Source organism: Pinus tabuliformis, chromosome 7 (assembly GCF_031772625.1).
Source record: "Pinus tabuliformis cultivar Carrire ecotype Pingquan chromosome 7, CPIR1, whole genome shotgun sequence".
NCBI lineage: Eukaryota > Viridiplantae > Streptophyta > Pinopsida > Pinales > Pinaceae > Pinus > Pinus tabuliformis.
The window spans coordinates 629,139,819-629,155,452 of record NC_142293.1 but is presented as its reverse complement, the minus strand read 5'-3'; the positions used below and the strand labels follow the sequence as shown (position 1 = coordinate 629,155,452).

Sequence of the window (15,634 nt, the reverse complement as noted above, 5' to 3'; positions counted from 1 at the left end):
CATACATGACATCAGCATTTCAACATATTCTGTGAGTTAATTTTTATTTTTTTCATTGGCTATGAGGTTGCTTATAACCTCACCTAGTATTAGCCCATTGATTTATGACTTGAGGGACTTGAGGCTAAAATTAGAGATCATTAGACATGAAAGAGAGAGGTCATTTCACTCTCTCATCATCATCATCGAACTTGTGAATTTTGGACCTCTTAGAGAATTCGCACTTGCTTCTTGTGGGTGATTTTGGAGATACTTGGATGCATTTTGATATATGGAAGTTGATTTTGACATTCTTTGGAGCTATTTCTTGGTCTAATGGAAGGATATATTGCATGTTATCTTGTAAGTGGAATATTTTGTTGAATATCTTTTTCTTGAATGTCTAATGCATGGAACTATTGATTCTAGGTTGAAATTATGTGCCCTAATTTGTTGAAGATCAATTTATTGAAGAATATCTAGATGAATGTTGTATGCATTACTCATTGTAACATGTAATGAATGTTCCTAGTGGAGTACTTGTTATTCTCCATCAAAATCCATTATTCCATTAAGTGGGTAATTGTTGAAATTTTGATAGCTAGGGCATCAAATTTCGACCTCCTTAGAAGGAATTTGGCTTATCTTAAACATCCTAGACTCCATATCCCCATAAGACAAGGCACTAGTCCTATCACTTGGTGATCAACCTTAAATTTTCTCCATAAATTTCTCTTCTCAAATTCGGTCCTTTTAAGGCTAGGAAGGAAAACTAGGGCTTGGAGCAAAATTTTAGGGAGGCTTTTTGGTGGTTTGAGAGCCTAAACATCAAGAGGTAGATCTTAACTACATGACCTATCATTTTGGTGGGCATCCACTCAAATTTCGTCCATAAAATCTCTTGCCCTAGGTGTTGCCCTAAGAGGGAAACCCTAGTTTTTTCCATCTCAACTTGAGGACTTTCTTGAGGGTTTCATGAGCATTGGAATAGTTGATAATCATTGCAAGAAACCCTTTCCCTTGGTCTTGACCTTGTGAACACTTGTTTTCATCGAAAATCTCAGAACCCTAGGTCTTGAACCTTGTTTTCTAGGGCTTTTCTTTGAGAGCATTTTGCTTCTTTGAAGCATTGAACGATTATTAAGCCTCTCTCTTGAATGAGCTCTTGCTTGATCACTTCATGCTTTATATCTTGTATATCTATTTTAAGTGATCTCCCTCCTACTAGGACTCCTCCCATTGGTGAAAGTCCGTAAAGAACCGGGGATTTTGGCTGAGGTGACATTGCACCTCTACCCCATTGTTAGCACTTTGTCTAGCTTTTGTCGTGTGGGGTTTCCCTCTCCAAGGCCGTCTATATTTGGTGGTAACAAGGTCTAAAGGTAAGTACTTTACACTAGAACTTAGTATTTCAGCTTTGCATTGGTTTCTAGTCATATTTTTTGCATTAGAATTAAATTTCTTCCATTTTCCCGTTGTTATAATTGTCAAATACGATTCTGAAATTTTTCTAGGCAAATAAATTTGATTAAACTAGTAGGAAATTGCATTTTCAGTCAATTTTGGTAGAGGGGAAGCTCCCAAAGCCTCTGTAATCACCCTCACCATCCCACACTTTAGGGTAAACTCCATAGAGATGTTTTGACACCGTAAGTTGACTAATAAGCATAAAATAGGTTGTTGTCCCTGCACCTTTTTGCAGACTTTACAGTCTGTCATACAAGATAGCAAGTTGTTTTCAGCTGAAATTACTTAACCATGTATCTAACCTGCCAAATAACTTCATATTCGGTTAAGATAAATTTAGTAAACCAAAATTCATAGGTCATATGGAAATCTGTGTTGTTTTAGCACTATTTTACCACATGACAACGGACATATGGAAAGCACTTCCATCCCACTGACCCCACATAAGGCAATGTACGTGTACTTGAGTAGTTGGGGGATATTTAGGAACTCCTCCCTTGATTGTTTAGGTAGTGTTGGGTGTAAATAGTGGGGCTTTGAGCCGAAGTGACAGTGGGTCCCTGCCTTGCATGCATGGTATCCAAAACCAGTCAGGTCAAACCGGTAATCGGTTAAACCAACCAGTTCATTAGCCTCAGCGACCAAATCGACCAATAAACCCGGTTTATGCCTTTACAAGCCTAGGTTTGGCATCAAACCAATCATAAACTAGCTGATTCATTACTAGCACAACCACGGACCCCACGCGCAATGGTTTTGGGCCTATGTGAGTGGTTTTGAGGGAAACTAGGGGTTGTTTCCCTCCAAAAATAGCCTCTCCAAGCCTTTAAAAGCATGTATCCCTTCTCATTTGCCTCACACATCTCATTTGGAGTTTTTGTGAGCTTGGAGAGTGCTGAGTTTTTCACTGGAGTAGTGGAACAGCAGAGAGCTTGGGTTGTGTTTGTCATCTTGGAGCTACTTTGGAGCTGTCTAGTGGAGTTGGCATCTTCAAGAGGAGGCTAAGGCAGCTAGTTTTCATTTCTAGGTAAGGATTTTCACTTGAAAAAATCCATATTTTATTGTTGTCCATGTATTTAATTTTTTTGTGTTCTTTCAAGTTTTAACTTTTGGTTTTCAAGTTTTGTATTTCAACCTGTTTGTAGGCTAAATCTACCCCTTTTTTTCCAAATTTATCTTAGATTTCCATTTTACTTATTTGCATTTTTTTAATTTTAATTTGCATATTTATTTCCTTTGCAAATTTCAAATATTTCATTAGCCACCATGCCTCCAAAAGCCAAGGATACTGCATGGGCTCATTGTGATATGATTGATGGCAAAATGATCTGCAAATATTGCCAAAAATCTGTTGGAGGAGGGGTATTTACAGGTTGAAACAACACTTGGCTGGGATAAGAGGCCAAGTAAAGCCATGTAGAGCACCAAATGAAGTGATAGGGCATATTAGGGCAGAATACCTTGAGAAGTTTGAGGCTCAACCAACTGAGAAGTTTGAGACTCAACCAATTGAGAAGTTTGAAACTCAAACAGTTGAGAAGTTTAACCTTGAGCCTAATGATGTTTATGTAGCTCCTGTTGATGATCCCATGTCTAGTAATGGTGATGAGTTTGATCATGATGACCAGTGAATTGCAACGATATTGATCACTGACATGTAGACTTGTAGTAGGCCAGTAGCCCCATAACTTGCAGCATTGTTTTTGGACACTAGAGGCCATTTAGAGCCTCATTAAGTATGTATTTTGTTGCTGATACATATTGCACTCGATGCCATTTTGATATATTCACCTTTACATAGTACATAGACAAGAAAACTTTGCATATTTTGTCTCTATTTGTTTGGAATAATGGTTTTAATTCTTAAAATTAATTATTTTCATTAGCAAATAATTATTTCATGTATTTTTCTAAAGACCAGTTCATTGAGATCTGACCAGTCCGGTTTTTCCAGTTCCAATTCAAAAACCGGTTTGATAGGTGGACTGGGTCGGTCAGCGGTCCTGGTTTTAAATACTATGTCTCTGTGTGCCTATCTAGCAAGCTGCAAGACTGCAGAGACTGCAGCAGTCATGCTAAAATTATCTATAACAGGCCATTTTCAAAGCCAAACTGCATTTTTGAGTATATAGCAGTGAAACTGTATTTGAAGCAAAGCTGACCTAAGGTTGCTTCAAATTCGATAAATAAACCTAAGAAAACAATAATAGAAGGTCAACAATAGCAATGCCTTTGTAGGAAGTTACAGGATCAATACAGTAGGCTCTTTCAGTGGACTTATGGGACATATCTATTGTTTCGCTGTTATACCTTCAAGTGACTATGTCTTGCCATAATATCTATATATTCTCAAATACTAATAATAAACCTACTGAGCTTTTGTAAGGAAGCGCTGAATTCAGTTTGCAAGTATTATAATTGAGGTGATCACTTGCATGTTTATTACAAATCCATCCTACAAACCATGTGAAGCCTTTCTAAAGAAACTGCATCTGTCCAAAGAATTCATGCACCTGTCAACAGAATTTGTACCTCCTTTTGCATGCTATCTCACTCTAAATGCAACCAGAAGAATGAGAACCTGGGAAGAATCACTCTTTGCTTCTTGCATGAAGGTATATAATCAAAATATATGCTTGTTCCAGGACAGCATGCAGCGGGGACAAGATGAGGCCTCTCAAAGTACCTCATAACCAATGCAAGCTCAACCAGGCAGACTTTTAAATTTTAATGAATAAATACTTTAATTTTTTTCCAATCCATGAGTGAAAATGAGAAAAACTCATATTTTCACAGCTCATGAATCTAAAGGCCTAACAGATTACCAAGTAAACTGGCTAAGAGAAATTTATGCATGTTTCATACTGATACGCTGAAGTGACATGCAATGCAGACAGCTATAACAAGCAACACATTTTTGAAACCCCGAAAAGTGAAACAAGCAAAACATCAAATGAAAGTACATAATATCACAATCAAAACCCATCTTGAAGCTTTCCAGATACATGAAGAGAATGCTGTTAGTAAAAAACACTTGACCTTAAGTAACCGTTACCAGTGCCAGCAACTAGCTTTTCTTCAGCCTCCATGCAATGCATACAAGTATACAAGCTTCCATGAAATCCAGCAGAGAGTATACCTCCAGATAATGTTGTACTGTTTACTCCACTTACAACTTCATTACCCTCCCTAGTCACTGAAGGTATGCTAGAGCCCATAGAAGGAGAAGTAGTTTCTGAAGGCTCAGAAAATATTGAAATTCGTTTGCCTGTCTGACTGTTCCAAACATGAACTGTTCCATCACAAGAAGCTACTCTTCCATATCCTGGCAAAAGGCAAATATCATTGACAACCTGATGGTCCCATGATTAGTAAATTGGCCACGATGGAGAACATCTTAATAGTTGTTGTAAGATTGTCAAATATTGAAAAAATAGATAATTAATAATAACAGTGGAAACAATGTTTTTGCAAAGTAACTCAGAATCATGCTAAAGAAAGTAAGCAATAAGTAAAATCCTGGAATGTTTAAAAACATTTCCTGAAATAACAAAGGATTAGATCTGTGTCAACATGGCATGGAAAAAACACTAAAATTTTGAATCTCCAATAACAATTACGGCAGTTAAAAACTCCTGCAACTCATTAAATAACAGAACACAGATGGCAATGAATATTTTTTGGGTTGTGCTATGTTACCCAGTCATATAGCATGAGGAATGTCCAGTTTGAAAACCCTGCCCCAGTAGGCTGTGTTTGGAGCATATCAGCCTTAGAGCCAATACATTGTTGCTTTGATGCATATTTGTTCATGGGCAAGCACCTTTTGTGCATTTTCATTTCATTAGGCTTCCATATTGCTTTGGATCTTGAACGAGTGTTAAGCTTGATAAGGATCTTGCACACATGATCTACACATTTGTTCACCCCTGGAGCATACATTGAAAGGGAAACCGCTCAACTAATGGTTTTCCCCAATTTTATGGCTCACTAATTGATTTGATAGGCATTGTGATGGTGTGCCCTTTTTCCAAAGAAAATAACCCTATGGTGCAGGTCTTGGAAATTGTGTCATAACATTTGGCAGGTTGAGATATGGCTTATGATAGAGTGTTTGATTTATTAATTGTTGACTTGACACTAGGTTGTGTTGAGAAATGGTATCAAGGAAGTGTTTCCTAGTGCTTTATGCCTAGCGTAGGAAAAGTGGTAAAGTGAACCCCTGTGAAAAAGTGACTTTATTTATAAAGTGATATTATAAAGTTAGAAAGTGTCTTTTTCTATTTAATTACTAAAAGTGACTTTATAAAGTTTGAGTGACTCAAGTGATTTTAGAAAGTGGCTTTTCTAAAAGTGACTCAAGTAATCTCAATGAGAGACTAAGTCACAACCATTGATCTTGAGATGGCAAAAATTTAATCTTGGACATTGAGATTAAGGGTTAGTGGTTTTAGTATTAATGAGTTTATAAAAAGGAGAAGGGGGAGTAAAGAGGAAGAATTTTTTCTTCATGAGATTGGACAAGTGAAGGAGGAGAGGAAAGGAGAAAAAGGAGGCTAAGAATAATCCCAACAGAGGAAGAAGTGTACAGCAGCACAGCAGCAAGAAAATCAGCATAGATCTCAAGGACAGGAGGAGGCATGCATATCGAGGCATATTCTTGATCAGCTGACTAAGATCCAGTGCAATTTTCGAGACTGGTTAGGCTGAAATTTGTGGCTGCCTTAGCGTATTTTTCAAGGAAGTCGGAGCAGATTTTTCAAGGGACTGTTTGCTTGGACTTTGAGGTTTGATTCAATACTAATTTCAACTTTCAAGACTGGTTAGGCAGAAATTCGAGTGACTGTCAGCATGAATTTTGTTGATTTTTCCTACTACTTCAGATCAGGTCTATGTCTAATCACGATCATAAACACACTGAAATACACAACTTCAAGCACTTTGCACAGTGGAAATGTAACAGCAGTGAATCAACAAAGTACACAAAATTTTGTAGGCCCAAAACTTGTTTTTATTAGTCCTTCAACAAAACAAACATAGGGTTCTTGTACCAGGGATCATGGCCCTTACAAAGCCCTGATACAAGACACTAGTATACACAGTATACACTAGGGCTTGAGGTCTGTCCTTTGATCCTCAATCTGCCCAAAGAACAATGAAAAAAATAACAAACGTACTTGCTGATGTAGATCCTTAAACAACAGTCCTTTAAGCCCTCTTTTGTCACTGACACCTAACATTCCTTTGCCTCCTTTGCTCACAGAGAAATTTTCTCCTTTGAAGTCTCTACACACCAGTTGCTCACAAGGGATTTTGTCCTTCAAATCTCTTGCACAATCAGCCCTAAACTAACAGCTACTCACAGTGATCTTTGTCCTTCAGGATCACTGTACAAACAGCCCTCAAACCAGCTATCAAAACTGCAGAATTCCCATTTCCTTCGCTTCTAGAGGCTCCAATCCAATCTTTGTCGCTCTGATACCATATGAAAATTCATTGAATGCAATAAACTGGAGATTTATATTCTAACTGTTAGCAATTTATTTGTGTTCTGAATTAATATTCAACAAATAACGACAAATTCACAATTGCATTCTTCACAATAAAAACGCTGCAGAAATATAAAAACTGGAACTGAGAAATAGATGCACACACAAAATTAACACCGTTGTTTTTGGACAATTGTCCTTGGAAAAACCCTGAAGGAAAAACCAGTGCAGCAGATGAGGGTTTTATTATTATTAGTCTTCAGCAATTTGAGAGTACAATAATCTGCTTGCCAAACTGGCAAAGCTTCGGCAACTGATCTACCACTGGCAAAACATTTTGGAAGACACCCTCATCTACCTCTGCCACTGATCTAGCCCTCTTTGGCAAACTCGCACTTCTCCTTGCTGCTTGCTCTGCATTCCCAAAATGCGTACTGCTTACGCAAATAGATTCGTACAGCCCCGGAAATGCCTCCAGACGAGATGTCTAGCCTCCCTCTATCTCTCAAACCCACTTGCTCTTCCTCTGGGACACTAATCCAACAACTGGCAACTGAAATGAGCTCTTCCAGCAACTCGCACTAGGTAAACTGGCTAACTCGTACTGTTGTATTTGTTGAAGAATGTAACTAGGCTCGGTCTTCATATTTATATTTGAGTCAAAGAATGAAAAATAAATTTTTATTATTACAATGACTTATTAAAGCATGGTTTCATGCTTGGGTCATCATTTCATAGATTAAAGTCCCCATTGAGGACTTCTAGGTTTTATGTTGAGTCATTAGAGTCATTGTCCATTTAATGAGACCCTTCTTGGGCTTTTGAAACATGTACAAAGAAATATTATTGAGTCAAAAATGTAATTCGTCACCTCCACACCAAGTCGGCCTACAAAAGGACAATCCGACCCACGAAAGAGGCTATATATACAAGAGTAGTTCGATATATTGGGACATCAACTCAACAAGTTCGATACACATCAAGGAATTGCAAAAAAAGTGTGAAGTTCAAGGGGAAGAAGGAAGGATTGCAAGTCGAAGTTTTTGGGCTATCTCTCTCTCTCTTTTATGCGAAGTGACTAGGTTATTTGCTGAATAGAAATTCTGCTACTGGGAAGGTTGGAGTTCTGGATTTTGTTGGGTCGAAGTTCTACTGCTGGGAAGGTCAAAATTATGGATTTGCTGGGACGAAAGGTTGCTGCTACAGGGTCGGAGATCTAGATCGAAGTTACTTGAAGGAAGCGTTGACTTGGTGGTTGGAGGAAGACTATGTCTAAGTTGAAGAGTCTTGGATTATCTCATCTTAACTACAGAAGGAAGAAGTTTGACTAGGTTTTCCCCTAGATAGGGGTTTTGCCCTGGCAGAGTGCCTACATCTTGTGTCTCTTGTTCTTGTGATCTATATACACACATAATTTGGTAATTGCTTGATGAAAGATAATATAATAAAGAAGTAAATGAGGTTTTCCATTTGATCCTCAATCTACCCAAATACATTAGGGCTTGAGGTTTGTCCTTTGTTCCTTAATCTACCCAAATAATGACAAAAATAACAAACTTGCTAATGTAGATCCTTCAACAATAGTCCTTTCAACACTCTTTCATCATTGACACCTAGCAGTACTTTGCCTCCTTTGCTCTCAGAGAAATTTGCTCCGTTAAAGTCTTTGCACACCAACTGCTCACAACGGATTTTGTCCTTCACATCTCTTGCACAATCAGCCCTAAACTAACAGTTACTCACAGTGGTCTTTGTCCTTTAGGATCATTGTACAAACAACCCTCAAACCAGTTGTCCAAACCCTCCTTTGTTGAACAGACTTTTGCATTCCAACTCAACAACATTCTTCTTCAATGCATCAGCCCACAACTTGTCCCAACACCTTCTCTCTCTACCTAAACTTCTTTGTTTCCCTTGTTCCTGGATTGAAGCTAATTTCGACCTCCTTTAGGGCTCAATCTACGCACAAAACACCAACAAACTGCCTGAGGTCTTGTGGCCCTCCACAGTAGGCTAGATAGAGACTAGATAAGCCTCTTTCCAGGGCCCGACCCTCTCCACTATACACTAAACAAAATAGAGAATTTCGGTGGCTTGCAGCTCTTCAATTCGGCCTAGACAAATCCCTTTTACGGGACAAAAACAACACAGAAAATTCATCCTTCTTCCTGGGCAAACGTGACCTATCTTCTAACACAAGGCAAACCACAATCTTGCTCCTTCTCCTCCATGTGGCTCCTCCTGAGGTTATGTGTCTTCTTTCTAGGGCAGATGTAGACATAAGAATGAATTGTTATGATAAGGATGACCTCTCCTTAGGTCTCCTTTAATTATAGCACTCTAATTATTAACTTAGGATCCCTTAACTCCATTAAAGTGCCTCCACAACAATAATTAGAATAAACAATTATTAACTTTGGATCTTTAGCCCACCAACTTGGGTACTTTGCCCACAAAAATTCATTTTCATGGGTCGAATCCACACAAACCTAGTACCCCAAGTTTTGTGGGAGTACCTCCTGTTGACCACTTAAGTGTCAACTACATGAATTTGTTAAAGACTCCATGTCAAAGTACATTTTAGAGCATTCCATCATGGTCAGAACAGTCAGATTTTAGAACTTCATCATCATCATTCAGTTGTAGGTCATCATGTTGTATCCCAAATTGTGTTGCCCTGTGGGGATGATGTAAAAATCATTCTAGTATGATGAATATAAAGCCATGTAACACATCTAGGTAGCTTAATATTTTGCTAAAGAGTTTTCAAAATAGGGAGTTTTTTTCCTTAGCTAATTATTTGTGTTTTTCGACACTAAATAATTGATTAAGTTTTTCTCCCACACATCCCCCAAAGCTAGAGTGAGACTTGATGGTAAAGTCTTAGGTGAGTCCTAGTGTATAGAGTCGATGTAAAATACCATACTAGATCATGTCTAAAGTTTCACAGAATTTGGATGAGTATGTGTCAATTTTTAATTAGTAAAAATTTCCATTGGTCGGGATTTTTAATAATTTTTCGATGTAAAATGTAAAAAAAAGTGTTGCTTATAGAAGTTGTAGGGGGTATGAGTACTCAAAATTAGACATTAACACCTCAACTTTCTATCTAGACACACACTTTAGGGGTCAAAAATGTGTCTATACCGCTCAAATTGTACTATTTCTATTTTTTGCCAAAATATGGCAATTAATTAGTCGGAAATTAGCCAAAAAAATAAAATGAGAGAAAAATAAAATTCTCTCCGAGTCAAAAATATTTAAAAACTGATGTGAACTTTTCCAAGAAAGGAATCAAGTCAAAAATTCAACGAATCTTCACAAATCAAGGAGGAAAAATCCCAAAAGAAATCCATTGGTCCAGAAAAGCAACTAATCACCTAGAAAATTGGTTTGTTAGAATAAGATGGTACAAGTTGGTTGGATGGAATGAGAATTTTTCGAGGAGGAAAATTGAGAATAATTTTTTGTGGTCCAAACCATTCCAACAATCAATTTCAAGGAAATTTGTCCATTCCTTCAAGAAAAATGTCTCTCTCCATGATTTGTGTGAAGGCTTCTAGAGGAGGTCGGATTTTTTGTGGGATCAAGTCAAAGTTGAGTATCATCTTGAACCTAGCCATTTTTCCACTTGGAGGGGTCTATCTCTCTCATTTTTTCTATTTAAGGATGCTCAAGCTCCTCATTGTAACATCTAATCTTGGAATCGAGCTCTTTGCTAATCGAAGCTCTGCTAGATTATGTACTTCATTTTTTCTAAGTAATACAAAGAAAGTCTTTGGGGGCTAATGCATGGTGGTGTTTTTCTTCCATCTTCTATGGTAAAAACTTTCTGATTTATTGCTTTTAATAATCGACTTGCATAAAATCTTGTTCTTTCAATTGCCAGTTGTGGATCTATTATTTGTAAGGTATCTTACATTAGTATTTGGGTTTAGAGAAACACTTTAGAATTAGCGACTCTAGTGGGTTTTTGGTTGAACCCCTAGGCCTCTATTTCATTGTGCTATCTATCCCCTTGTGATCTAACAAAATTATTATGAGTGTGTAGAGATCTTTTCCTCAATTATTATGAGTTCAACTAACCAACTCCCAAGAATAGAAGTGGAAGAACCCATCTTGGTTTCTTCTAAAGGCTTATCTTTCGAAAATTTTTGTAGGGATTTCTTGGCCATAGCTTGTGAAAATTACTCATTTCATATCTATTTCTCTCTATTAATGCGCTTTACTAAATAGATCTGTTATTTTAAGAGCTTATTTTCACTTTCTAAAGGGCGGACATGTCCTCATACTAACATTTGTGGGTGGACGTATACTTGATTAATTGTGGTATCATCTTACTAACATTTGTCTTGCAGCATTGCCTATCTTGTAACTTGAAGCATCATTTTCTTATTCTGCAAGTATTGTAATTTTATTTAAGCATTGTTTAAAAGGCACTAGTCTCTCATCTTTTATCTTATTGGATGCCATATTGATTTAATCGAATCTATCCCATTAATATTTGCTCATTAATACTCATACTTGCTAATAAATCTTTAATTCAAGTTATATTGAATGGTGATTGCCTTGCTCTTTATCTCCTAGAACTTGATGTCTTCAACAAGTTTTGCTTTAATAATCATATTTAGGGACTACCCCCCATAGCTTAGCTAGGAGAGAGCTTAAATAGAGAGAGTTGGCAATAGGTGAAAGCCACTTTTCTGAGCGTTGCGCCTTAAAGACTACACCTTGTGGGGTTGAAGACTTTTTCCACATTTAGGTGTGCATCTTGGGCGACAACACCTCCCAAGCTATAATTTCAACATATTTCAAGGCAAACTAAGGCACAAAATTCAAGGGAGATAAGTGACTTTAACTATTTCTAATTAATGTTGTAAAATTCTCTGACAAGAAATTAAATTTTCTTCCTTACAGGTTTTCCCTTCAAGGTTTTTCCAGGGTTAGTTTGACCAAAAATATTGTGTTTAAATTTTATGCATGCATGTGTGATTTCTCAAAAAATGTGAATGTAGAGTAGATCTGTGTGTTTCATTTTGAGATTTTAAATTCAAGTTCAGATCAACATTAAACTTGATGTGAAAAACATACTTGAAAAAGGGGAGGGATCTATAGGTGCAATTTTTCTATAGGTTGTGCTCAACTTCACACATGCTAACGCATTTTCATGAGTGCTCCACTTTGTGCACATAGTTTTAAAGCACCACATTCCTTTGCCCATGCCATTGAGGTGGTTTCACGGTATTAGCACATGGTTTTCAGTTATTGTATACTTATTTTGGAAAACAATCAACCTTCCATACACTTTTCCCTATAGCACCCAACTTATTTTGAGAATTTTTGGAGTTGGTTTGGTTGAATGTGCATGAACCAGTTTTCTTTGCACATTTATTGAGGTTGATACTTTGCAAAGGTTGTTATAGTAACCAAAGTGACCTCTATTGCACACATATCATTGATATGCATTAACTGAGTTGGTAATTGCATTGGAGAAAGAGGCCTAACTATTTTTCTATTTGGGCATCTTATTGGCATCTCTAGGAAAATTGACACCTTAGATCATACGGTCACTCTGGCAATGTTTTTTCAACTCAAGGTTGTTGACTCCCTCGTGTAGTGGAGCATCCCCTTGATCATTGAAAATTTGGGGCAATAATTAAGCAAGCATAATCACTTTTGCACATCTATCTAAAGCACCTAAATTTGGAGAAACATTTTAGCATTTGTGGTTTCACATCTTCTTCTTTTCACACAATTCTAGGGTGTGTTTTCTTTGAGATGTTGGTATAACAATCGTTGCCCATGGTTTTGCACATGAATAGCACATATATAAGGAGAACATTGGCACATATATTAAGGAGCATCCTAGCCCCAAGATCATTTTGAGGAGGTTTGAATCCCTCTCTTTAGCAAAGTTGCATGAAGGAGACTGTATATGGTATAATCACCCTCAATAATTGGTCAAATGAGCACCTTTCAAGGGACCATCTTGCACAAGATGATTACAACTGAGGTGAGGACCCATTCAAACCCTTGTTTTGAATATTATATCACTCTTATGATTCTGCCAACTTTGATGAGCATTTATGATGCTTTATTCAATTGTTTTTCTAGGACAAAGAAGTGGATCTAGAATCCACTTAATAATATTTTATTCTAAAACAATTGAGGATAAGCTCTCTCATTTGCTAGGTGGGTTACGTTACCATCTCTCTTGCATGTGATGATTCAAATTGTTTCCACGTTGGTATCATGATCCTAGCCTTTTGAAGGTCGGGATATTAGTGGAGGTTGTTAGTGGCATGGTGTCAATGCACAAGAAGGCCCCCACAGTTTTTGACACAGAATTTTCAGTTTTAGAAGTTTTGTGGCGCTTGGTGGTTCAACCTATGGTGTTGTAACTTTGATTAACGAACAATTGTTGTATTCTAATATAGGGTTAATGAACTAGGGATTTATGGATGCCTCAAGATATACATTTGGAAAATGTAACTATTTTTGGTCTTCATAATTGTCATTTAACTCATGGCATAATGTAATTTTTATGTATCTATCAAAACAACAAAGGAAATCTTGTTGTTTTGTGGTTTTCTGAGCTCTGGCGATTTTTGAATCGGCCTCCCGCGCTCGCCTGTTCCTGCTCCCCAGGCCCTGCCTGGCAAGGCTGCTGCACCTCGATCCCCTCTCTTGCTTTGGACTGTTCCGCTGGTCCCTGCCCCGTTGGGGCCCAGCCTCTACCTCCCGTCCCGCGCTGGTCTCCTCACGCTATCTCCCGCTGGCCATTCACCTCTTGAATGGTCGGGCTCGCTCCCCCCCCTCCAGACTCTGAGAACAATGAGGAAATTTTCGCCTCCCTCTTTTCTGAATCGGCTAATCCCCGTCCCACAGTGACCAAGTTCATCAAAAAACTCGATGAAATCCCTGAGGTTAACCTTCCTCCATCCCTTCCAAGGAAGTCAGCAATAATACTCGCGGAAAGAGGGCTAGTAGGCCAGTTCACTGGCCTCTGGCCCTCTCCGAGATCAGTCCAGAAATGGGTAGAGCGCAACTGGAGCGCGATGTTACAAGGGAAAATAGCCATCAGATTCTGCGGAAGAGGCTATTTCACATTCCTCTTTGAAACAAAAGAAGACAAGAATCTCATCTTCAGAAACGGCCCCTACTTCATGGATTCAAGAGGACTTTACTTGAATAGATGGACTCCGGACTTTGATCCGGAAATGGACATTCCAAATGCAGTACCAGTTTGGGTCCGGCTCCCTCATTTGCCGCTTCATTGTTGGGGAGACGAATCAGTAAAGGCAATAGGGAACGCAGTAGGCAAATACATCGACAGATCTGAGCCAAGGGAGAACATGCATGCGTGCGCCAGGATTTGCGTGGAAGTAGACCTAGGGAAAGGTCTGCCGGAAGCTATCAAGATCAAGGTAGACCAATGGACGCATATCCAGCAGCTGGACTACGAGCAGCTTCCCTTCAAATGCAAGGTATGCCATGAGTATGGTCATTTCGCAAATAGATGTAGTAAGTCAAAAATAAATGAATCTACTGATAACGAGGAAAACCCTGAGGGTACATGGGAACCAGTAAAAAGGAAAAAACCTTCCTCCACCCAAGGACCCAGCTCTAAACCCCCTCCGGAATCCCCCCCTCCCCCTCCCCCTCCCCCTCCCAGCTCAGCTCTCCCTTCATCCTCCAACCCCTTCGAATCTCTGTCCGTTGAAGAACCTTCTTCCCCCCCCTCTTCCCCCCGAGCAGCTACCTCTCCCTCCCGTGTGATCCCCCTCCCTTCCCCCCCTCCAACCCAGTGTTGCACGAAGCGCCCCCCCCCCCACGGTTCCAAGCCCCGAAGCGCGTCCCGTACGGAAGCGGCGCTTCCGAATTTCCGAATTCGGAAGCGCCGCTTCCGAATTCGGAAGCGCCGCTTCGACTTTTTTAGCCGCTTCCTGGAAATTTGGAAGCGTTGTACGGAAGCGCCGCTTCCGAAGCGCGCTTCGGGCGTCGGAAGCGTGGCGCTTCGGAGGAGGAAGCGTGGAGCTTCGGAGGAGGAAGCGTGGGCTTCCAGAAAAGCTTCCGGAAAAGCGTTTAGAAAATCGTTTTTTTTCAATTTTTTTTAATTTTAGGTGAGTTTGGTTGTTGGGGGTGGGTCCACCTTGGGTTAGGGTGACGAATGAAGGCAAAAAAAAAATATAAATATAGCAGATGCTCCCTCATGGTAATGTTAAATTCTTAAAATAAAAGTGACATTCTCCTTTATTTTTCATTTTCATCCTTTTACTTAAATTTTTAACATTACCATGAAATGACTCAGGATGTTTGAGAGTGGTTCCAGCCTCATTGGACTTCATATGGAGAAAATAGAATTTCGTATCCTATTCAAAATTCAGCAGACTTAACAGTTTTCAGGAATTCAGGATCAATGGGATTGTGGCATTTCATTAGATTATATCAAGTATGAAGGTATGCGATTAGCATTTAATCAAGAGCACCAAGCCCTATATGTACCCTAGTGTTGGTGGTGTTAATTGTTGAACTCCTTTGTCACGCGGCACGCCCTTAGCAAAAAATTACCTTTCAATCAAGTCAAAATCATCGATCAAACATGTTAAGCTTTTTCTACCATATTTTAAGTCTTGAATTAGGTAGTTTGATCAAAATTGGGCAATGTTGACTAATATCCCTAGACAATCGAGGTAGAG

At 38.8% G+C, this 15,634-nt stretch overlaps 1 protein-coding gene across 4 annotated transcripts in view; it reads right to left on the bottom strand.

The window, feature by feature from the left end:
• LOC149249012 (protein serine/threonine kinase) overlaps window positions 1-15,634 on the bottom strand; it is a 318,878-nt gene that overhangs the window by 122,474 nt on the left and 180,770 nt on the right. For all 4 annotated transcript variants that reach the window (XM_089458604.1, XM_089458602.1, XM_089458603.1 and 1 more), the window contains one exon: window positions 4,486-4,799. In XM_089458604.1, the coding sequence (XP_089314730.1) occupies window positions 4,486-4,799 (314 nt within the window). The remainder of the gene's footprint in view (window positions 1-4,485; window positions 4,800-15,634) is intronic.